We start from the raw sequence: 23219 nt of genomic DNA, 5'->3' as shown, positions 1-23219 counted from the left end.
TTGAGCAAATAATAGACTTGCTTTTAATAAAATATGCAATATTTACTATTTTAAATCCAGAAGTTGTATATTTTAACTTCTGGTATTTGAATACTGCCAAATAAAATATTTAATATAAAAAAAACCACGGTTTTATAAGTGATTTCTTATAAAATTGAACTTACTTTTATTACAAAAAATTATTTACTCCAAAAACTCATATTATTTATTAATTACTACTCCTATTCATTTAATTGATAGAATCTCAAAAAAATGGCGGCCGTTTCAAATTCAAATTTGCTGAGAATATCTTCTTCAAAGCGATGGACACTAGAACATCATTCATCACCAGGTATTTAATTCCATTCAAAATTTTTTATCAATGAATAATTTTGGCGGGCAATTTAAATCAACGACCAATTAATAATAAAAGCTAATGAGTTATAAATTGAGAATGAGATTTAAAAAAAAACTGCGTGTATATGTGATAAGTTTATTTGGTTCACAAACAATACATAGGTATTGATAAAAAGTATAAAGAGAAGCAAAAAAATACTAAAGTTCAATAATGATTAACAGAATAATGATAATAGTGTCAATAATAATGATTATTTTTTTTATTTTTGACTATTGATAATGATAATAATGAGAGTCTAATCGAATGCATAAGCCTTCAACCTGATACTCCAGCTGTACAGTGTGAACATAATGAATCCAAAGAATATCATTTTTGTCAGCAAGTCAATGACGTACATCCTGAAAAGTAAATTTAAAATTAGATAAATCTATGAATTTATCAATCAATTAGATAAGTAATTTATTGATTCGGGTAATTACAATGCCAAATGCCTTCGAGCAGCGGGCAGTGTCTCTGGTGGTTCATTAAGTATATAAATACGTGCAGCTCGTATGCATGCTTCGAAATAAACATCCAAATCCAAACCATCGCCATCAAGTTTGTAGTTGCTCCGCTCCCGGTCATTGAATCTCTGTCGTATGATATCTATACTGTCGTTTTTAAAGTCCCACTGATTGTTGGCGTAGTATTCAAAGACTTCAAAGCCTTTTTGAATACGTCGGTGCACGCGGCACATTCTAAAATTATTCAATTGATTAGTTAATTAATTATAATTAGTAGTTATACCAACTATTAAGTAATAAAAAAGCATACACAGGTTTATGGCCAGTGAAAAATAACAAAGTATCAATAAAATATGCCGGTATCATATGAAATAACAAGACGCAAATATTGTGCATCACTCTTGATTGCTTCATACTGCCACCAGGATACCAAACAATGCCATTGAATGGTACCTTTTGCGCCAGTTTACGACCACGTTCAACAATTTCTCTCCAAGTTACCTTGAACTCGTGGCTACTCGTTAGATTGTACACACGTCTACTTTCATCTTTATTACCAACGTAATTCCATGTGCAAGCTAGGATCGCGTTAACCGCAATGTCCACTGGCAAATAATCAGCATAACCGCGTTCATCACAGTACATTGTCCTTATAACGCCTTTTCCAGCTCCAATGAGTAAACCCGTTGGTCCATTTATGTTGTCTGTCCAACCTGGCAACGGCTCTTGCCAAATAGGTATCACAATACTTGGACTATCAAACAAAATTTTAATTACTTCGATAAATTAATATTTATGTTTATCATAAAATATTAAATATTACCGAAGAATAATTGCTGGTATATGAGCCATAGCTTCTTCAACTAAACCCTCGGATAGTGCTTTAGTGAATGCGTAAGTGTTAGGTAATGCACCAAGTATTTTACCAGTCATTGCTTCAACAACGTCATCGTCCATCCATTCCACGCACTTAATTATTTTATGCGGATCTGCTGGTGGTGGGTAAGCTTTCTCCCCAAGTACCTAAGAAATTTTTAACGCAGATAAGTATTGATAATACGCATATTATTTATATCTATATAAGTATATAAATATTTAATAAATTCATTTAGCAGAGTGATGTTATCCTAACTTTCTCTTCCAGGTGACAATAGGCTGTACTGATGTGAGCAAACACGAGCAAGTGTTTCATTTCTTTAGCCAATTCAATCATATTCTTAGTGCCTCGGGTATTGAGTAGAACTGCACGTTTCAGTAATTCATCGAATCTATAATTATAATTATTTATTTATTTGCTTACTTAATTTGAAAATGATCCATTTATTTAATTACCTGACGGTTGCAGCAGCGTGGTAAACTATACTGACTTTTTCACAAAGCATTATTCTGTCCTCTAATGATATTCCCAAGTTAGGTAATGACACATCGCCGCTTACTATCGATATCTTTTTTTGAATAAATGACAGCCCTCGTAATTCTCTTACTTTTTCAAACAGCTATAAATAATTATTACAATAAAAATTTTTTAAGTCAATAGACAGCTAATTAGACCTTTAATTAAATTTAAATAAAATAGGGGAGGGTGGGGCAGAGCGGCCCCCCTAAGCCAATTATTATTTTTTGTGGCTTTCAACCATAAGATCACTTTACTTTTGTCCTATTTCGAACAAATTTATGGACATTTTGCCAAAATTCTGAAATTTTTTTTTTTTTTTTTGTGGGGCAGAGCGGCCCCCCTTCAAAAAGTGATAAAAAAAATTTTTTTTTCGTTTTTTTTTTTTTTAAATTGTTTTCATTATTAAGAATGTATTTCTTTCATTTGACAACTATTTTTGGTTTTATATTACTCGAAAAAAATTTTTTAAAGCGTAAAAAATCGTTCGCTCTCGATTACCTTAATTACTAATTGTTATTTAATAAAAAAAAAATCAATTCTATAATTTTACTTTATTTCAAAAATTTATCAACTAAAAAAAAAATTTAATTTTTATAAATTTTTAGTGACCAAATTTGCCTTTTACATAAAGAAACGGCCGAAAAATATGAAAAAATAATTTTTTTCGGAAGTTTCGGCTGGTCCATTTTGCCCCAGGTGTTATGCGTAGGGCTAGAAATGTGGAATTATAATAATTTTTTTTTAATTTGACGATAAAAATATGAAAAAATCACTTTTTCAAAATTTTGGGCTTGTCCATTTTGCCCCAAATGTCATGCGTAGGGGTAAAAATGCGCAAACACATCGGATTTATAGTAATTAGTCGAAAAAAAAAAACTTTTTTTTTTGGTCAAAATTTCAGGGGGGCCGCTCTGCCCCACCCTCCCCTATATTAAGTTAAATTTTTTAATAATCTAATTTATAGTAAAAATATTAATTTAGTAATCGATTGTTACAAAAAAAATTAGTAAGAATGAAAAAAAAATATAAGATTCCAACGAGATTTTTTGTTAACCGGCCGACCTGACCGTAGCTGTAATAAATTTATTGTTATTGATAATAATAATTTTTACTGTCAATAATTACAAATAAAATTTAATTATTTGTTATTAAAAATATAATGGGAGTAAAAAAAATTTAATTGTTGCTAGAATAGTTTTAGTAGCAATGAAAGTTTTATTGTTTGTTTTGTCCAATTATTTTTGATGATTCGCGGTTTTTATAATTATTTGTATTGCATAATTAAATACCCGATTGATTTTATTAATGCTCAAGTCAGTATGTCGTGAATAAATTTAGAAAGGAAGATAAATGTCTCTCTTATCTTCTTTTTTTTCTTTCTGTATGAAGACACAAGAGACTCTCAGCTCTTTAGGATCTCCAGCGATTCTTGCGCGGGCTTAAAAACTTTCTCGTGTCTGTGTCCTGTCTCATGAGTTGTCACTCAGCATGCAAATATTAAAGAATTATGAATTTTTGATGAAAGAAAATTTTTAAAATCCATATTCAAATGGAGATTCGCAAATAATTGATAGTCTCATCGTATAATTGTTGAGTGACTGATGGATTCGTGAGAATTTCCGTGTTTATATATGTTGATTTGCGGTTTTGTCATACGTTTACCATTTGAAAGAGGAAGTAACTTGTGCCAACAATTGCTTATATATTTAATTGTGGATTAAAATTAAAATTATAAATAACAAATTTATAATAAGTAATGGCCTGTAGATAATTGTCAAAAAAATTGACAATAAATTGTGGGAATAAAAGTTTAATTTATTTGAAATTAATAATAATTTCATATATAATTTTATTACTGATGAAGAAATTCATTGTATAATTTTTTTTTATATTCAAATGAGATTCTCATAAAAAGTATAAAAAATTTCACTTTTTTATGCCAGACCATTAGAAACTGGGATCGAGTTTTATTGCGCAAATATTAAATCTATTTTATTTAAAAAACTGTTGGCTAATATTTTAAATAACCAAAATAATTTTAATTTTTTATTTTTGCATGTCTCGGTTTCCTTTGAGTTAACTCGCGCATTAAATAAAAAAATAAAACGCGACATGTTTCTCAGAATGATAAATACAAACGGATATTGCGTTACTTAATAAAAAAATACCGTAATGTAATGTAATGTAAATGCAAATACTAAAGTAATTTCAGTATTATTGAAAATAAAAGATTTAAAATTCCAAGTCATCTGGCCTTGCCCTTGAAAATAAAATGTCTAGTCTAATTTATAAAATAATAAATTATTTTAAAATTTACTTTTAATTATACTTTTTAAATACAATGAGACTTAAGTTATTTAACCTTAGACTCGCTGAATTAATAATTACTTGGCTAAATATTTACGTGGAAATATTCATAGCTAGAGAAAGGAAGAGGTTTAAGTTTATTAATTTGCAAAAAAAAAACACCAATAATAATAATAAATAAAGGGATTGTAAGATAAAAATTTTAAAGAGCTAGAAAGCGTTGTCGACTAGGTGCGTTCGAACACAACTTATAACAAGTAATATTTCGTCATAGAGTAATAGTAATGTGCACATGTGAGTTATAAGTCGATCTCGATTAGATACACTAGGTATTTATTATTATCGTTATTATTATTATTACAAATTTTTAAACATTTTTTAATTTAAAAATTTGAATCAGTTGACAGTAAATAGAACTCTAATATTTGGGATAATTGATAATTAAGTAATAATATTTATTTAGCTTTTGTTAAAAAACTTTCTAAGCAAATTTTTATTAAGCAACGAAATTTTGCTTTAATATAAAATAAAAATAAATTACTACTGATTTACGATAATTTGAATTGTTCTTGAAGCGTAAATGTCGTTCATTAGTTCCGGTTGGTATCTTGTTGCTAATTTACTCAAAATTACAGTTGACAGTCTGAAGTTATTAATAAAAAAAAATTATTTGTTATTGATGGGAATATAGAGGTTTTTTTTTGTCCAATTAGAATTTTGAAAAAATTTATTTAATAAAAAATATGCTGGGATATTTAATCATAAATTTTCTTGGTGACGCAAGGGGTTGACCAAAACATGCAAATACCGGTTTCCATGGGAAATTCTGACCCGCTGGCCTTGTTTTATCGAGTATGTGTGTGGGTAATGTAAGATGCAGGTGTAAGTGAGAGTAATTGATGACTGTCGGGGTATGTATTAATGTATATCGGGAGAGCAATAGAGAAATTGCGTTACAGAAGAAGGTAACAAGTGAGATCGAAGCTAAAGTCTGAGATGTTTGTGACATAACAGGTACTTTCACTGGACAATAATACTTTATACTTCGGTTACGGGTTTATGTCGAGGCCTTGACTCTGTTTCTGCTTACAAGTGCGAGCATCATATGGGGCCATCAATTTTTTTTATTTTCCCGCCCCGAAATTTTTTATGACAGGTTGCAATTATAATTGAATTGAATTAAACGTTGGTTACTTGGTTGGATAAAAAATTAAATCAATTTTTTTACCGCAATCTTTCGTGAGCTATATAATCGTACACTTAGAGAAATAATTACTTTTATAAAGAAATATATTCTTGATCCAAGAAATTAATTTATTGGAAATTTGCAATCGAGTTTTCTTTTCATTGAAGAAATTACGATTTCTTAGAGTAATTATTTTTAAAATACAAATTTACTTACTACGAAATATAATTAAAAAAGAAAATTAATAAATTTTTTTTTTAAATTTCAAATGTCAACAAAAAAATTTTCCTGCAAAAAATTTTTATTCCAAATTTACAATAAATTAATTTCTTGTATCAAAAAATTATTTTTTTCCTACCGAAGTTAATTTTTGTCTCAGTGTAAAATGATAAATTTGATAAAGTTCTTGAGTGAGTGAGCAATTTAGATTGCTCACGATTAGTCGTAAAATGTGTGAAAAAATGTAAATAAAAATTGAATAATATTTTTTTGAAGTATGTTATTTTTAGTATACTTTCACTGTAAGTATATGTGAAATACTTTTGCAATGCGTGCTGGAGTATTTGAATAAGCAGGTAATAAGAAAAAGGATTAATTTGCTTGTCAACTTACCGGTGAGTTGAATATTTCATCTAAACGGTGTTTTGGATCTTTGCCCTTTTTCGGCCGTACAAGAACATGAATTCTTCCTACGTCTGGGATGCATCTTAAAAATTTCTCAATCATAACTTTCCCAAGAAATCCAGTGCCCCCAGTTATCAATAATTCCTGTCCCTTAAACATTTCCGCCAACCGATCCGGCAACTCCTCAATTTTTGAATCTGTCATTTTTTATGCTTTTTGTCCTTCAAAGCCTATAAACAATAAGTGCAATTATTAGTACATTTCACTGTAGTAATAATTACAGGTATACATATATTTATATCTGTAATTATTGAAGTTAATTTAAATAGTAGTATTTAAAAATAATTGACAGTCTGAGAGCTGATAAAAAATAGTTATTTGAATCGTACATGACACTCATAATTTTGCAACAAAATAGAGTTACACGAACGCGTGCACGTAATTACGTGCATTATATGCGTCAATAATTTAAATATTTCATGAAAAAACAGAACGCAAAAAATTTGGAATTTTTCCGTTTGTTGACGTTATTAATTTATTGACGGTCAGTTTTGCTTTCAGTCCATACAAGTTGTTTTTTTTTTTCATACCCCATTGAATCTATTAATGTTGCGCGGGAAAACAGGTTTTTGGTAAATATATATATGTTACCTACAGGGCATGTAGAGGTCGCGCGTCATTGGGAAGTCCAAATTACTAACAACTATCATAAACATTGAATTTAATTTCAAAACATCTGACGCATTTTTAAACAAAAAACCCTCGGCAATTAATTTTTTTTTGCAAAAAAAGAGGGTCTAAGAAGTTTTTGTTCTAATCTATCTTCATAATGACTTTAATTGGCATAAAGAAAATAAATTATTCAAAAAATGAGTAATCTCATGTTTTCTTAATTGTATTTTTTTGAAATTACAACACTTGCAATGACAACTCGTATCAATTTATTTGGAAATTAAACCGCAACAACTTTTTTATATCACGTTAGATAACCGATTAATTGAAATAAATCAGCAAATAAAATAATGTATTTTTAAAATAAAAAATAAAAAATTTATAAATAAACCACTGTCACAAAATAGTAAAAAAAATAAATCACTTACAAAATAAAATAAATATTTAAAATCGTGAATAATCACGATTTGCAAAAGTTAAGCAAGTTATGAGCGAAATCGGATGCTGTGTCAATAGTTGTCGACTCGGACAGACAGTGAGCCGATTACAGAATGAGAAAAGAGTATTACCACCAAATAACTTGAGGTTCGGTTGGGGTACGCTCGGTCGTACATGTATTGGTCTAATACTTGTCGTCTTTGGGCCAGGGCCGTATGAACTTTCAATTTAATCTCTCTCTTTTTCTCTCAACACATACATATATATATGTATTTATATATACGTTAAAATAAGTAATACATATAACATCAGCAGAATGTAAGTGATTGGACAGAAGCCCCACTCTCTGTACAATACCGATCATTACTGCGAATCTTGTCTTAAAATCTGTTGTTATTTCATCCGACCGAGCATTAAGTACCAAGTAGGAAGACACTTTGATACCAAACGACCTGTTGACTCTCTCAAAAAAAAAAAAAAACTAACGGTTAATTGCTGTCCTTCCTCAAACGGCGTAATTATTTTTATCCAATTAAACAACTTATACAATAGACAAAAAATCTAACAATAAAAGTAATCGAAAATAATGTGCAGTAAATTTATTAGTGTAATAAATATGCCGACATTTCATTGATTGATGTTTATCTAATAATAGAAAAGTAATGACTGTTGTTTATTAAAATAAACAAATCGGTGACTGAGCTTGCGGTTTTTAAAAATAAATTTACAAGTAGTCACGGTGCGTTTTAATCAGACGTCTAAATCTTAAAAGTAGTATACTGTGTGACAGATTCGACCGATAATATGTAACTAAATTTTAGCATGTGACATAAAGTTCAAGGCGTTTCCTTTATCGGTTGTTTATTTATTTTATTTTTTGATTATTGAGTTTCGCGGCGTTATTTTATTCGTTTGTTATGCAATATATGTTTTAAGACGATAGACTTTGCTGGAGTTTCTCCCCCTGGCAATGAAAAAGTCGTTCAAAAAATTATCCCGGTTTTTTTTTTCATTTTTATTGCGGGTTTCATGTATAATGATCATGTTATGACATACTTACGGGCGGTTTTGCTGATGCCTGAAATAATTTAATCGGTTATCCTCGTTTCTTACTGGAGAAGATCCACGTGTGTAATTTCGTTACATAATAAACCGTTTGTTAATTTATTTCTATATATAAACGACATTTAAAAGTCGTGTCTCAACATACATGTATATATATATATTTATATATATATATATACTTTAATTATGAAATATAACGTTTGTTAAATTAAATCATTTAATTTTTGGCAGAAATTTAAAATCATTCTGTGGGTTTTCAGTTTTAATGCAAATTAATTTTTTGAAATTTAAATTTCGCGGGATGGGATCGGTGAAAAAAAATACATCGCAGAGTTTAATGAATACGACTGTAGTTTTTGAACTAGATATTTATATGCTCACTAATTTGAATAAATTTTTTGTGCAGTAAAATCTAAATATATGTGACAAGTGTTAATTTATCCATCACACATGCGTACTGATTTAAAAAAAACAGCACGCGATCTAAGGAAAAGATCAATTATCAAAGTTATTCAAATAAAAGTATGTCAGTGTTACAAAATAATCTATCAACTGTCATGAATTTTTTCATATCTATTTTTTTTTTGTAATTGATGCTCGGCAATAAACAATTACTCAGCATACGCAAATCCGAGTAAATTGAGCTGACGTGATTTAAATTTTTATGAAAAACAAATAAAAAATATTCAGACTTTAACCATGACGTGTCTTCTGCGATTTTTAATTCAATCCAATTTTTTTATTTATTTTTTTTTCAACTTTCGCTTGGCCTTGAACGCAATTAAAATCTTATGTGCAATCAAGTTCACCAGGATCCCCAAAAAAAGTTATTAATTTTTCTGAGTTACTTAACAGATTAATTATATATTTGAGTGATGAATTAGTCTGTCCAGTTGTAGAATCAAATAAAGTAAAGCAAAGCTGAGTATAATATTCTGTCATAACATTGGGTTTAAGTAAACCGTAATATTTAATGATAATAATAAATAATAAAAATAATAAAATAAGTTTTTCATGATCGTAATGAATGTGTATCGTTGTATTGCGGGTTTGCTTACTGACTGGAGAACTGAAGCCGTTCGACCTCTATTTAATGACGCAATTTACTTTCGTGCTCAAGCAACTTACTTTGCTTTGCTTGCTGGATTGGCTTTAAACTCTTAACAAGAGAACCTGCACATATATATTTATATATATATAAAGTGTAAACAGTAAGCTAGTGAGTGAGTGAATAAGATTTCAACATTATTTCAGGATGCCTAAGATATGATACTCCAAACTCTCATATAAACCACAAACATATATATATATATATATATATTAGACTGGGCCAAAAAAATCGACTATTTTTTTTTTCTAACGATACTGTGTAAATATTATTTGGGATGACAAAAAAAAATTATTGTGAAAATTTGAGCCCTTAATTTTGATATTAAGAGGTGTATCATCGCAATTTTCGATTTTTTTTAAATGAGCGGGTTTTTGTCTCATAACTCTCAATCCATCGAGATAAACGAAATCGACTCGGATACATTTTTTGAAGGAAATTTGATGCTCTACAAAAAAGGTCTGATTGAAATTTTTCGTCAGATGAACCGTTTCCTTATAATCATGCTTTGAACGTTGGTATGATTTTAAAATTTGATTGTTCAACTTTGGAATTTTGTAATTCATGTAAAAATAAGTTTCCGGAAAAAGACAATGAATATTCTTGAAGGAAATTAAATGCTCTACAAAAAAAGTCTCTTAACAATTTTCGCTAAATTCACTCCTTCAAAAGTTATTCAAGAGTATTGAAGTCGTTTTACATAACTTCAACCTTGAATAACTTTTGAAGGAGTGAATTTAGCGAAAATTATTAAGAGACTTTTTTTGTAGAGCATTCAATTCCCTTCAAGAATATTCATTGTCTTTTTCCGGAAACTTATTTTTACATGAATTACAAAATTCCAAAGTTGAACAATCAAATTTTAAAATCATACCAACGTTCAAAGCATGATTATAAGGAAACGGTTCATCTGACGAAAAATTTCAATCAAACCTTTTTTGTAGAGCATTAAATTTCCTTCAAAAAATGTATCTGAGTCGATTTCGTTTATCTCGATGGTTTGAGAGTTATAAGACAAAAACCCGCTCATTAAAAAAAAATAAAAAATTGCGATGATACACCTCTTAATATCAAAATTAAGGGCTCAAATTTTCACAATAATTTTTTTTTGTCATCCCAAATAATATTTACACAGTATCGTTAGAAAAAAAAAATAGTCGATTTTTTTGGCCCAGTCTAATATATAATATGTCCTGATACTTAAAGCCTCCACATTTAATTCATTATTGAAAAAAAACATTTTTTTAAATGATAGAGAAAAAAAATTAAATGAAATATCGATTTTTTATTTATAAAACTCAATAATTAAATATATAAAAAAATATGAGTAGTTACTTATTATATATAATTTGGTACTCAGGAAATTATAAAAACAAATATGAGGTTTTTTGAAAATAGTAAAAAAAAAAATTATTCGATTAGTGACACGTTCAAAGTATACATTAAAATTGAAATTATGATAAATATATACTTTTATTTATCTAGTTGAGGGATTTAAATGCGTAATTCAAAAGAGTTATTAGAATATTTATAAACTAAAAAATTAAAACTATATGGGGGATTTAAATAAAATTCTATGAGTATTTTATAAAAGAATTAAATATATTAAAAATATAAAGATTATTTGAGTTACTCAGTCAATCTTGTGAGCAGTTACTAAATTTAATAAAATATTACAATAATTATAACTATGGTATGGTAATAAATAGCGATACTAGTTCTCAAGAACTCCAACAAGTGTTTTTGTGAAGAGCCAGGGACTTATGAGGGTGTAAATGAACCAGGAGAAGAGAGCTAGAAGTCCGAATCTGACGATACCGTCAGCGATCCAATAGTAGAAAAATATACGTCTGGTTTGTGGGAGAGTAGAAGGATCTTCTTTGAGGACATATTTCCTTGCGCCCAGGACATAAGTTTTCATATAAGAATCCCACTCATAGGCTTTTGTGTCCATAAAGAAAGTTTCTTTATCAGCTGGTGATAAACTCTGCCTCAGCTCTTTTATCCCATCGTTTCTGTAAATTTATATTATCAATAATTAATTTAAAAATTTGACTTATTTTAAATTTTTCAAAGTAAGAACAAAAATAAATTTCGTATCATCATCATTTCGCAGAATTAATTTAACTGATTCGCTCAAAAAGTCTTGCAAAAAAAGTATATAGGAAGATTTTAAAAATATATCAATATAAATATAGGATAACTCGACCAATAAATGCGTGACCGCTGAATTTCTAATGCTCATTTCTGATTAATCCTGATAAAAATTTACTTGAATGTACATCAGAAAATATTTTCATTCGATTGCAAGCGAACGAGCAACAGGTTTCGAACCAAATGTATATTTATTAATTAGAACATAAAATTCTGCGTAACCATCAACTTATTGGTCGACTTACCCTAAGTAAATATTACGTCTAATTAAATTTACCTAAATATCCAGGGTTTTATTGTATAATATTGAACTAATCTTAATCCCCAGCTTACTCTACTCTGAATCCTAACTAAAAACGGTTTATTTCCGGTCAATGCGCAAATACCGTCAATGAAATAAGCCGGTAATAAATGTAGTAAAAATACGCTGAGTAAATGTACGAATTTGTTGTTCGTAATTCCACCTCTTGGATACCACAATATTCCTAAAAAAAAAAAAAAAATTTAATGTGGTAACTGATAATTGAAAGATGTATTTAAAAATTTTTTAAATTTACCAGAGAACGGATTTGATAGGGCATGTTTACGACCGTATTCTAAGGCCTCTCCCCAAGTCATCGGGTTCTCGCCGCTCTCAGTGACGTTTATGATAATCGGTAGCTTTGGGTGTTCTAGTCCCACTCGCCAGGCGAGTGCGATTATCGCGTTCACTGCAATGTCACAGGGCACCGCGTCGATAAGAAGATCGGCGTCGCAGAGTACGCTGCGAATTACACCCTTCGCTGCGCCGATCATCAGACCCGTGGGTCCGTTCATGCTCTCGATCCAACCGGGCGCCGGCTCTTTCCAAGACGCAACCACTGAAAATATATATTATATTTATTATAAATAACCGAGTACCTTTCACTGCAATAAAATGTGATATTTGTGCCCTTGAAACGGAACGAAAATTATTTTAAATTTTTATTGTGAAATTTTTTTTCTGATGTATTTAATTATTTAAATCGATAGAAAGTAACTTTTAAAGGGCTCAAGGTTCAAAAAAATCTTAAGGACAGTTTATTTATAGGACATAAATAAAAATGGGTCAAGGAATAAAAACCAGTAAAAAGTTTTTCATATTTTTTATGAGAAAAAAAAATTCAATTTGGCTCTGGTTCTATTTTCTCAAAAAGATTTCAGATTTAGATCAAAATTATCGATTGATTTAAAAACCACTGAATCCAAAATCTCCAATAGAAAAAAAATATAAATTCAATTTTTGAAAAATTTTCAGGGCACAAAACAAAATTTAATTGAAACCACGATCATTATTTTGAAATTTTCCGATAAAATCTCCATCTAATTTCCAAATAAATAAATCAGTTGCTGACGTTTTGATAATAAATCAATTACCAATAGAAGGTCGCGCAATTCCAGCAGGTAAACCAGATCTGTTAACTAAATTTTCACCAAGAGATTTGCTGAAAGCATAAGTATTAGGCTGGACCCCGAGCAGCTTCGGGGTCATAGTCTCCAGAAGATCATCGTCAACAATATCCACAAGTGTCATAACGTTCTCCGGAGGAATAGGCGTAGAATATGCACGCTCTTCAAGCTCTTTTTCACCGCATTGCGAAAAGGCCGTCGAAATATGTACAAACGATTCCAAATTATTCATCTGAAAATTTCAAAATAATCTATAAATTACCATTCTTATTTAAATATTATAAAACTCCACGCAATTTATTATTCAACAAAAGGAGTTTTCGTTATAAATTACGTACAAACTATGAATTTAAAGCTTTGTTTTAAATATATATAATTCTTTATTCGGCTCTCAAGGATAAATCCAGAGAAGTGAGTGCCCGAGTTAGTCATCGTTATTATTTTATAATAAAATAACCGGTCCATCAAAAAAACAATGCAACCACATATATATTTATAGAATTATTGCATTATATTGTCACGGATTAAGTCTGCCGAATGTTATGTTATGGCTTTTATCGGCTCGAATAATAAAAATAATAAATTAATGATCGCGTGTGAATGTAAAATACCTGTTTGGCTAATGCTAAAACATTAGCTGTTCCTTTCGTATTCATGGTAATGGCATCTCTAAGTGGTGTGTCGAACTTGACATTGGCTGCACCGTGAAATACAACTGAGACTTTACGTATTAGACAATCTCTGTTTGTCGGTGATAAGTCTAATCCTTCGACAGTGACGTCGCCCGGTATCACGACCAATTTTTTTAATTTTTCTGGATTGTGTTCACGCAATGCTCTGAATGGTTCTTGCTGCAATCAATAATTATGCAATTAATTTTCATCATTATTCTCAAATTACTTTTCATAATTGATGAAAATGATTTGAGGAAAAATTTTTTTTTTAAAGATAATTTCAGGATTTGAATTCTTGTAACTCTAATATAAGAACGGGGGATTTTTTGCCCTGGCCTTCGGTTATTGATTACTAGGAAGTGATTATAGTTTTTATTTATCAATAATTTTTTTTTTAATTAAAATAAGGTGGCATTCGATTGAACCTTGGGTCTTTTTATATTTTGCGGTATTTATTTATTTTCATATTTTTAAAAGTCAAGTTCAAATTTTTTTATCCATTTTTTTGTGAACTTTTGACTTATTATAAATATGACTAATCATTTTGGATAAATATCAAATTTATAAGCCGCCAAGGTTCATATTTTTCATTGCAGAAAAAAATAAACGATTCCGTAGATGAAAAAAAAAATTTTTAATTATTTTTTCCCGATAATTAAATTTAAAATTTTTAAATTCGTGAAAGTGAAGTGAAATGAAAAAGATTTTTTTGTTTTGAAAAATACGAGATAAAAAAATGTAATCAAGCAAACAATGAATTGTCGTACAAAGATAATTATTTTCTTCCGCCTACTACCTGTTTGACGTCATACGGAAATACCTGCGTTCTTTACATTAATTAACTCATGATGTTTTTATAAATAGACAGATAGATACACAACTAGCATACAAATACTGTCTATATTTATATATTTATATAAAAGTTGTGAGAAAGGAAAGCGAGCGAGAATATAAGAATAATTTATGATTTCGAGAGAAGATAAAAAAACGAATGTAAGAATGGAATCAGTTTTTGAACACAGCTTTTATGCAACCTAATCGAGAGCCATAATATACTTATGTATATATATTATATATATTGCCTTATACAAAGTTTATAAATAAAACTTGTTGAAGAATTTATTATTTTAAAAAATAAGGTTGCATATTTAGTGTAAATATTTTGAAATGTTAACAAACATTAACATATTTAGTAATTTAAATTTTTTTAATCAACAAAATTGATGCACTAATGGATTTTATATTAACCATTGATGAAAGTAGTAGACGAATGGTGTCAAGGTAGCAGTAACGTGGATGTATCATGTGGCATTTAGTTCGAAAATGACTTCCGTTTAAGATGAAAAATCGTGTGAAGTGAAAATTATAACATTTGAATTATTTCAAAATTTCAAAACACTTTCTACAAATACAGTAAATTTATAATTTTTAAAAATAGAAAAATAAATTTGAAAATTTTTTTTATTACAGTCAATAAATTAAAATTTAATTTACATATTTAAATATATCCAGGTCTAGAGATTTTATAAATCATAATCATTAATTCATATTTTGAAATCGAAAATTAATTTTATATTTTTTTAATGCTCATAATAATAAAAATGATGAAAAACATTTATCATTATTATGATTATTTTTTTTTTTAATTGTAGTTTAAAGTATAGGTAATGCGAAGAATTATTATACTTAGCATTGTAAAAAAAAATGTTTTTCCCTCCATTAGAGCGATTAAGTTGTTAGTATTACAGTACAGCAAAGTAAAAAATGAAAATAAAAATAAATAAATAACACGTGTAGAAGGCAAGTAATCATTGAAGCATCGCACGATGTAATGTGTCTTGGACAGAGTACATGCCGGTGTATAATAATAAAGTTTTCACTTTACCTGAACAATCGATTGCAATCTAGTCTCTGGATCAATCCCTTTCTTTTCACGTACAAGTAGATAAATTTTTTCAACATCCGGGCAACTCACCAATAATTTCGAAACAAGGACTTTACCCATAAAACCTGTCGCTCCGGTAATTAGTACATGACGATTTTTGAACCACTCACCAATCGTCGGTTTCGATTTCATTGTCATTTTATCTATTTATCATTAGCCAACATTATTATCATTATCATTTTAAAATTAATTAATTTGTCTTTTTAAATCTCCAGGATTTAAATTCATCCCATATTATAAAATAAAGAAAAATAAAGAGGATGAAAATAAAACCTTCAATTATTATATTGAAGATTTTAAAAAATGATATGAAGAAATAATTATTATTTACAAATGCTAATTAATCTGATGATCATAAAAAGTAAAATCTATTAACTTTCAATAAAAAAAAAGTTTTTTTAATTCTTAAACGTGAATACAAATTATATAGTAAAGTAAATAATTACACGCGATGTAAGTACACAATAATGTCAATGGAAATAATAAATGAACGTTAATTACCAAGGATTTAAACAAGATTCGTAATAATAGAAAATAATCACCGGGTTAAATTTAAAAAAAAAAGAAAATGTAATTTAATAATTTACCTGATATTTGATATCACAGTCACCGATATTGCGTTTGTCAAAAAACTCAATGATTGAGTAAAAAAAAGTGTTAAAGTATTTAAATAAAATAGTTAAGTCGCGGGTATTACACTGGTACGATAGCTGCCGAAGAACTGATCAGCTAGAAGTTGATGGGACCCGAGCCGAGTCCCTCAGTCCTCAGTATTCTTAAGCCTTCCTTCTTTTATTCCTCGAGGTTGCGGTATTCCCCTGGTAGTAAACACCGCGTATTTCGTAGCAGCACGTAATTTACTAACATTTTTTCATTTTTATTTTCATCGTAACGTTTTTTAAATATTTTTTTCCCTACCATAAACTCTCTTAATGTTCACCTTCCTATTCGACTAGCAGTTCTATAAACCAGTAAATGCCAGTGTCACAGTCTATCGCTCAAGGTTATTTCATTAAAACAGTGTTCGATAATTTTTAGAAATGTCCGTATTCAATTTATTCATCGGTTTTCTTTTGTGTAACAGACAACACTCATATGTAATAACTATCTAACTCATTACTTATTATTATTATTGTTGTTACTAAATCTATGGTAATTTTTTTAAACCTTCAGTGTTACAACTAAAAATAAACTCACTAAATATTTGTCCCATATAAAATATTTATTTTTATTAATGTCATTAAAATTACAGACGACTCTAATAAAATATTTTTATAATTAATTATTAATAATTGATATCAAGCTTTTTCTTTATTCAAATACATTCATAAATTTTTTTATTTTTTTTATTAATCATCAAACTTTGTAATGTTATTTTGTAACTAAACATGAGAAAATTACGTGACAATTAAATTTTTTATTTTTCCGCTTGTACGTATAATGAAAAAAATTTATTGCAAGTAGTTGTTTTTTCTCTCTTTAATAATTATCTTTATAAATTAACGATAGATCAACTGCAAGCATATATTATCGATTGTATCTTTAATTTAACGGTGATCGTGATTCAGTGTTTGGAATAATAGTAAATGAGCTGGGATTAAATTTATTCATTATACTAGGTAATAAAATGTAATGACTTCTTAATAAAAGTGATGATGGAAATTTTTTTTTTATAAAAAAAAAATCGGAAAATTCAGTCACGAAGTTTTAATTTAAATGCGTTGGAATTGTTTCAGTTTTTTATTGCGATTAAAAGTTTTATTTTTATCTTGAATGGAAAACTAGTAAAAAAAAAAAAAAAAAAATTATGGATAATAAACTCTAGATTAATTTATGGAAGTAAATGATGAATATTTGTATTGTTTATGAATTTATAAATGGAGAAGTGATATTTATTTAAAGCAGACTGAATATAAAATAAGTTAGAGGTACAACCATCCCAGTTGTGGTCCACGTTGACCCTAGAATTACTTTGACAATCCACCAAATTAATCCCATAAGTGCGCATTGCAGCCCCAAGTGTGCGATAAGAAGTCTGAAATATACAAATAAATATTCGTAATTTATTATGAGTGTGAATGTAGCAGACATAAGACAATTTATAAATTTGAAATAAATAAATAAATTAATTGCAAAATAATGAAATTTAAAAAAATGCGCGTACGGATTTTGCGTTTATTTAAAAATGCAGTTTTTAATTTTTTCTCTACTTTAATTTTATTCATTTATTATAAAATTAAAAAAATTGGTAATTTTCTGCTACTTCACACTCATAATTTATTAAATAAATTTTCACTGAAATTTTTTTCATCCAGTTTTTTATAATAAAAAAATTTTTCATCAACCGCAAAGATTTTGAATAAAATAAGTACTTTAGAAATACTTTTGTTTTAAATCTCAGCTGTTATTTTTATTTATGAGATAATAAACTTTCTCTTAAATTAGCTAACAATTAAGTCAGTAAAAATTTAACATTCTCTGATGTCATTTATAATCTCTATCAAGTGTTTTTTTTCTAAATGATTGTAAATTAAAATTTTTTAGGTACTAATTACTTTTGAAAAATAATTTTGTTAAAATATAAAAAATAGACGTCATAAAATATGTAATAATTAATGTAATTTTGCAAAAATTTATTTTTTTGACACTTGACTGATCAGACAAATTTTTGACGGGAGTCAGTTAATTTTAAATTTAGTAATTTGTCTCTTTTCCAAGAAAATTGCAACCGTGCTTATGATTAATCAAATATTTAGTGAAGCGATCGTGATTTATTTAATTATTAATAATAAATAAACTTACATATTATCCTTAGAACGAGCTTTCTCAATATTCTTCATCGGTTCTTTACTCAAATAAACTCTGACCCCTTTAGTTAATTCGATAAAAAAATCTTCCCAGTTCAGCGGTCTGACATCAACACCAAACAATTTTTTGTCTTCAGCTGTCAGAGACTCGTGCAATGCAAGTAATTTCGGATTATGATACTTCCATTCAGTAAAAATGAATCTCTCTAAACGTTCCAACGAATTATTAACATTCGTGTGCAAGCGTACCAGTCTAAAAATTAATAATTATTTAATTCAAGACCAACAATAAATTACAAAAACAAATAATTTAAAATAATTACATGGGTCTACCGCCAGACAAACGAGTGACCGTGTCCAGAATGTAGGCCGGTATCATATGAACAAAAATAGCAGAGATCCGGTAGATCCATAAGGAAGGCAGGAGCTTGAGATGCGGGTACCAAACTGCGCTTTTCAATGGATATTTATGTAAATATCCATTAACTTTTGATTCAATGGCTGCCCATCTAAACGGATTGCAAGTACTGGACGTGCAGTGATACACCTTGATCACTTTGTCGCTAAAAAAAGTTTATTAAATAATAAATCATCAGTTGTTAAGACAGAAATTGCTAATTGTTGATAAATTAATTCTTGGATTTGTAATTCATCAAACTGATACTTACGGATTAGAACCAACGACGTAACCAGCAACAATAAGAGAGTTAACTACAATGTCGACAGGAATGTAATCATAAATAAGATCTTTAGCGACAGGTAACCGACGTACAACTCCTCGACTAGCTCCCATCAGGAAACCTTGGGGTCCATTTTTTGATGTAGTCCATCCAGGTATTGGTTCTTTCCATGCTCCTACGACTGATTATAAATTAAACAGATTAATTGGCTTTGTCCTCAACCTCCAGTACCAAGACCTCAATCAGCAAATTAACTCACTCATCGAAGGCCTGACGATCGCTGCTGGTAGCAATCCGTTGACGACTTCATGCTCAGCTAGATGTTTCGTGAACGTATAAGCATTTGGGTGATTTTTCAGCAGCTTCGGTGTTACTTCAGCCAGGGCTTTTTCATCCAGTTCATTTACAATCTTGAGAACTTCGTTTACGTCCGCTGGCGGTGGGTAAACTTGTTCCTTAGTCTCCAGTAAAAATGAATTGACAAACGCACTTGACACATGAACTAATGCCTTTAAATATTAATAAATTAAATGACGTATTTTTTAATTAATAAATTAATTATCAAGTTTGCCAGAAAGTTGTTAATAATTTAGTTGCTTACCTTGAGATTTCTAATTTCTTGGCTGAGTTCCACGACCCGACGAGTTCCCAAAAGGTTTATGTCGACCGCAGACTTCAAACTCGCCTCAAAGTCCAAAGTCGCCGCGGAGTGAAAAATAACATGGACCTCTTCTACGAGAGTAAATCTGTCTTCAGCAGACAGACCCAAATTATCCTCGCCAACGTCACCAGCAACGGCGATTAATTTTTTAAATAAATCCGCTTTCTTTTCCTCGTGAATTCGGTCAAAGACCTGGGTCACAAAAACATAACCCCCAATTTCATAACAAAATCTCTTTTCAAAAATAAGTAAAAAATTTTTTTTGAATAATTACCGAGTTCTTGGTGAGTTCTTCCAACCGTTCATTTATTTGTTTACCTTTTTTCGGTCTTATCAATACATATATATTTTTAATGGCGGTAGTGCGTAATAATTTTTCAATTAGACAGCTACCAAGGAAGCCGGTAGCACCAGTGATAAATATATTTTTTCCATCATAAAACTCAGCAACTTTTGATCCCATTTTTAGTTTTTTCCACTTGTCTACAATAAACAAACCACTTAAGTAAATAAATAAATAATCACTTGAAAAAAAACAATTAATTTAAATAATAAAATAAAAACATTGCAATAAAATTACGACTAATAAAATGATATTTATTTATATTAAATAAATTGAAATGAATGATAGAAGTTTGCTGTTGCAATGCAGATTCGTAACTAGCCGAGGAGAATCCACACCACGTCTTTATTATTCATTCAATATGTTATTAAAGTTAAATATATGTTTGTACACACTAATATATAAATATATATTTGTATAGATTTACCATGTAGACTCTGTACGTATGATACCAGAAATGAAAGACAGGAGACAGGATTGGAAACAACTTTTCGAAGTGTCGAGAAAACCGTGAGGGGGGTTACGAAAACACTGACTTCGATAGAACAGAATTTAAATTATGAGACGAATGGGAGGAAGTAAAGATGGTAATCAACACAGATATAAAATATACAGGTATACATGTTTATATATATATATATATATATATATATATATATATATATATATATATATATATATATATATATATATATAAATATATATGAAATTCTGCCGATAAAGTTGCTAGGTCACCAGTGGCTCTCATTGGCGGGCTTTAGTTATTTTAAAAATTTAAAAAATTTATTTTATTATTATTTTTATTTATCCGAACATGAAAGCGACTTACAAATTAAATGATAATTCAATTATTAATTTGCAATTCAAAATGTGTCATTAACTGTCTAAAGGATAATTCAATTCAATGATAGATAATTATTTTAATGATTGATTTGATTTGTTTCTATTAGAGAGAAGAGAAATAAATTGCCATTTGTTGGGATAAAAATTTTATTTAAATAAATTACTATTGGTCTTTAACTTTTACTCTGATAATTTTTAGTGAAATTTAAAAAAATCGAAAATTTCAAATTATTATTGAAGGCGTCCTGCAAAAATTTCTCAGCAATAATTACTCAAACAAAAATTGATCTGTCACAAAAATTTCTCGCTATATATTATTTGCCTTGAAATTATTCAAGAAAATATGCCTTGAGAAATTATTGCTGAGAAATTTTGTCGCAAGAAATTATTGCATGAGAAGAAAAAGACGGTCGCCATTATTTGAAACCAGTGCGCAGTTTTCGATTTTATTTTCATAATTTCAATGAAAATTTAAAATAATAAATTGACAATTTTAAATTTTTCACGTTGAAAAGTTTTGTTAGATTAAATGATGATGTCATTGTTTGTTTAAAAATAGTAAAAACATAAATAACTTTAGACAAACTTGGACTTTGTCATACATGCGATATTTATTAGCGACTATTCCTTAGGATAAAAAACTAAAGTATTGTTTTGCTGTAAAAAAAAATTTTATCGACTTTTTTACTTAAATTTCATTGGATTGTCAACAAAAGAATAGTCACTGTGCTGATAAACTAACAACCGGTAGTTTGAAAAAATAACTCACCAACAGCGCGAGAGTTGCAATTACTTTCAACCTGTAAAAAAAAATAAAAAGTAAAAGAAATGCTGTAGTTATAACAGAATGTGGTAGAAAACTCTGGTGACGTCTACGTGAAATCTTCGACTTTGGATTTAAAATAAAATAAAAATGATTTTTTTTTTTTTTTTATCTACTTTCTAGTGCTCATCAGCACTACTGTAATGGATTCAAATGTATTCATTATTCATATCTCTTACAGTCAGTGTTGAACTATTATAATTTTAATATTTGAATAATTATCTTAATTTTTAGCTACGATTGTTTAAAAAATTGAAAAAACCTTTTAATCTGTAGATAAATAATTTGTATTTGCATAAAAATTAACTTTGATTACCAACAACACGCGGCGATTGATTTTTAAAATATTTTCTAATATAATAAAATATTTATCTCAGTTTTTTGAACGCGGATCCATCTGATGACTTTCTCTTCTGCCGAGGAAATGCCACTTAATAATTAATAAGTATTTTTGTTTAAATATCCAATGACGTTTGAGTAAAATCATGCAAGTCTGCGTTACCTCTGACGTATTTGAGTTCATCATCATCATTGTCATTAATATAATAATTATTATAGATTTCCTAATGGATATTCAGTTTAGTTTTACCTAAAAATAGCAAACATCTTTAGCAACAGAACCTTGAATTTTATTAAATAAATTATTGGTAATAATTGACCGTCTGTGCAAAATACTGACAAGAATTCTTAAGTTTTTATTATTTTTATGACTCATAAATGTGTTTTTCCATAAACAATTGAGACAGTCGATTTAACACGGCGGCTTAATTTCAAAATTATATAAAATAAATATTACTTTGCTTAAATTATTTTTTTGTGAAGAATTAGGATAACAAATTGCCTCACAATATTTATGACTGACTCATATAGATTGATAGCGACATACATTTCGCGTTCGTGTTTAAAAATTTTTATTTAATTTTACAAAAATAAAAAAATTTCCAATTGACTTTCATTTAACTTTTTTTGTAATAAATCGAAATTTTGTGTTTTTGGAAAATTGAATGGTAATTTTCTAATCAGAATTTTTTCAAGAAAAATTCATTACCGATATCAATTGAAGTCACATCTAATTTTAAACTTCTGCTTGGTAAATTCAAAATTCAAAAAAATAAAAATATAATTGAATATTTAGAAAAAAATATTTTGGCATAATTAAAAAAAAAATACTTGAGCATAATTTTTAAAATTTGTTTTGACATTTAAATACATAAATAATTATCCG

General features: G+C 28.6%; 3 protein-coding genes across 5 annotated transcripts; all 3 read right to left on the bottom strand.

Annotated features, from left to right (window-relative positions):
- Window positions 1-458: 458 nt before the first annotated feature.
- On the bottom strand, window positions 459-8542 carry LOC130664053 (putative fatty acyl-CoA reductase CG5065). Of its 2 annotated transcripts, none has more exons than XM_057463726.1 (8): window positions 8524-8542; window positions 6342-6583; window positions 2173-2336; window positions 1973-2108; window positions 1664-1863; window positions 1151-1594; window positions 817-1074; window positions 459-735 (listed from the first exon to the last, which is right to left on the bottom strand). In XM_057463726.1, the coding sequence occupies exons 2-8, from the start codon at window positions 6555-6557 to the stop codon at window positions 633-635; spliced, it is 1521 nt and encodes a 506-aa protein (XP_057319709.1). In that variant the 5' UTR covers window positions 6558-6583; window positions 8524-8542; the 3' UTR covers window positions 459-632. The 2 variants fall into 2 exon arrangements, with proteins under 2 accessions (XP_057319709.1, XP_057319708.1); XM_057463725.1 differs by lacking the exon at window positions 8524-8542 and adding an exon at window positions 7454-7741.
- A 2675-nt stretch (window positions 8543-11217) lies between these two features.
- On the bottom strand, window positions 11218-16721 carry LOC130664054 (putative fatty acyl-CoA reductase CG5065). The gene is made up of 7 exons (XM_057463727.1): window positions 16425-16721; window positions 15778-15980; window positions 13830-14069; window positions 13186-13450; window positions 12348-12650; window positions 12068-12275; window positions 11218-11651 (listed from the first exon to the last, which is right to left on the bottom strand). The coding sequence occupies exons 2-7, from the start codon at window positions 15973-15975 to the stop codon at window positions 11351-11353; spliced, it is 1515 nt and encodes a 504-aa protein (XP_057319710.1). The 5' UTR covers window positions 15976-15980; window positions 16425-16721; the 3' UTR covers window positions 11218-11350.
- Window positions 16722-17051: 330 nt separating this feature from the next.
- Window positions 17052-22086, bottom strand: LOC130664052 (putative fatty acyl-CoA reductase CG8306). 2 transcript variants are annotated; one of them, XM_057463723.1, is made up of 8 exons: window positions 21941-22086; window positions 20260-20468; window positions 19926-20177; window positions 19584-19833; window positions 19313-19505; window positions 18968-19207; window positions 18640-18897; window positions 17052-17872 (listed from the first exon to the last, which is right to left on the bottom strand). In XM_057463723.1, the coding sequence occupies exons 2-8, from the start codon at window positions 20446-20448 to the stop codon at window positions 17734-17736; spliced, it is 1521 nt and encodes a 506-aa protein (XP_057319706.1). In that variant the 5' UTR covers window positions 20449-20468; window positions 21941-22086; the 3' UTR covers window positions 17052-17733. The 2 variants fall into 2 exon arrangements, with proteins under 2 accessions (XP_057319706.1, XP_057319705.1); XM_057463722.1 differs by lacking the exon at window positions 21941-22086 and adding an exon at window positions 20756-20916.
- Window positions 22087-23219: the final 1133 nt, after the last annotated feature.

This window comes from Microplitis mediator, chromosome 2 (genome assembly GCF_029852145.1).
Source record: "Microplitis mediator isolate UGA2020A chromosome 2, iyMicMedi2.1, whole genome shotgun sequence".
NCBI lineage: Eukaryota > Metazoa > Arthropoda > Insecta > Hymenoptera > Braconidae > Microplitis > Microplitis mediator.
Note: the sequence above shows the minus strand (reverse complement) of the source record. Positions and strands in the feature narration are given on the sequence as shown.

Coding starts and splice junctions, on each gene's coding strand:
- LOC130664053 (XM_057463726.1), bottom strand. CDS start 6,557: ATGACAGATTCAAAAATTGAGGAGTTGCCGGATCGGTTGGCGGAAATG. Junction 2,109..2,172: donor CACGCTGCTGCAACCGTCAG/GTAATTAAATAA, acceptor TTATAATTATAG/ATTCGATGAATTACTGAAAC. Junction 1,864..1,972: donor ATTGTCACCTGGAAGAGAAA/GTTAGGATAACA, acceptor AAAATTTCTTAG/GTACTTGGGGAGAAAGCTTA.
- LOC130664054 (XM_057463727.1), bottom strand. CDS start 15,975: ATGACAATGAAATCGAAACCGACGATTGGTGAGTGGTTCAAAAATCGT. Junction 12,276..12,347: donor CCTATCAAATCCGTTCTCTG/GTAAATTTAAAA, acceptor TTTTTTTTTTAG/GAATATTGTGGTATCCAAGA. Junction 11,652..12,067: donor ATAAAACCCTGGATATTTAG/GTAAATTTAATT, acceptor ATAAATTTACAG/AAACGATGGGATAAAAGAGC.
- LOC130664052 (XM_057463723.1), bottom strand. CDS start 20,448: ATGGGATCAAAAGTTGCTGAGTTTTATGATGGAAAAAATATATTTATC. Junction 19,506..19,583: donor GATCGTCAGGCCTTCGATGA/GTGAGTTAATTT, acceptor ATTTATAATCAG/TCGTAGGAGCATGGAAAGAA. Junction 18,898..18,967: donor TTGTCTGGCGGTAGACCCAT/GTAATTATTTTA, acceptor ATTAATTTTTAG/ACTGGTACGCTTGCACACGA.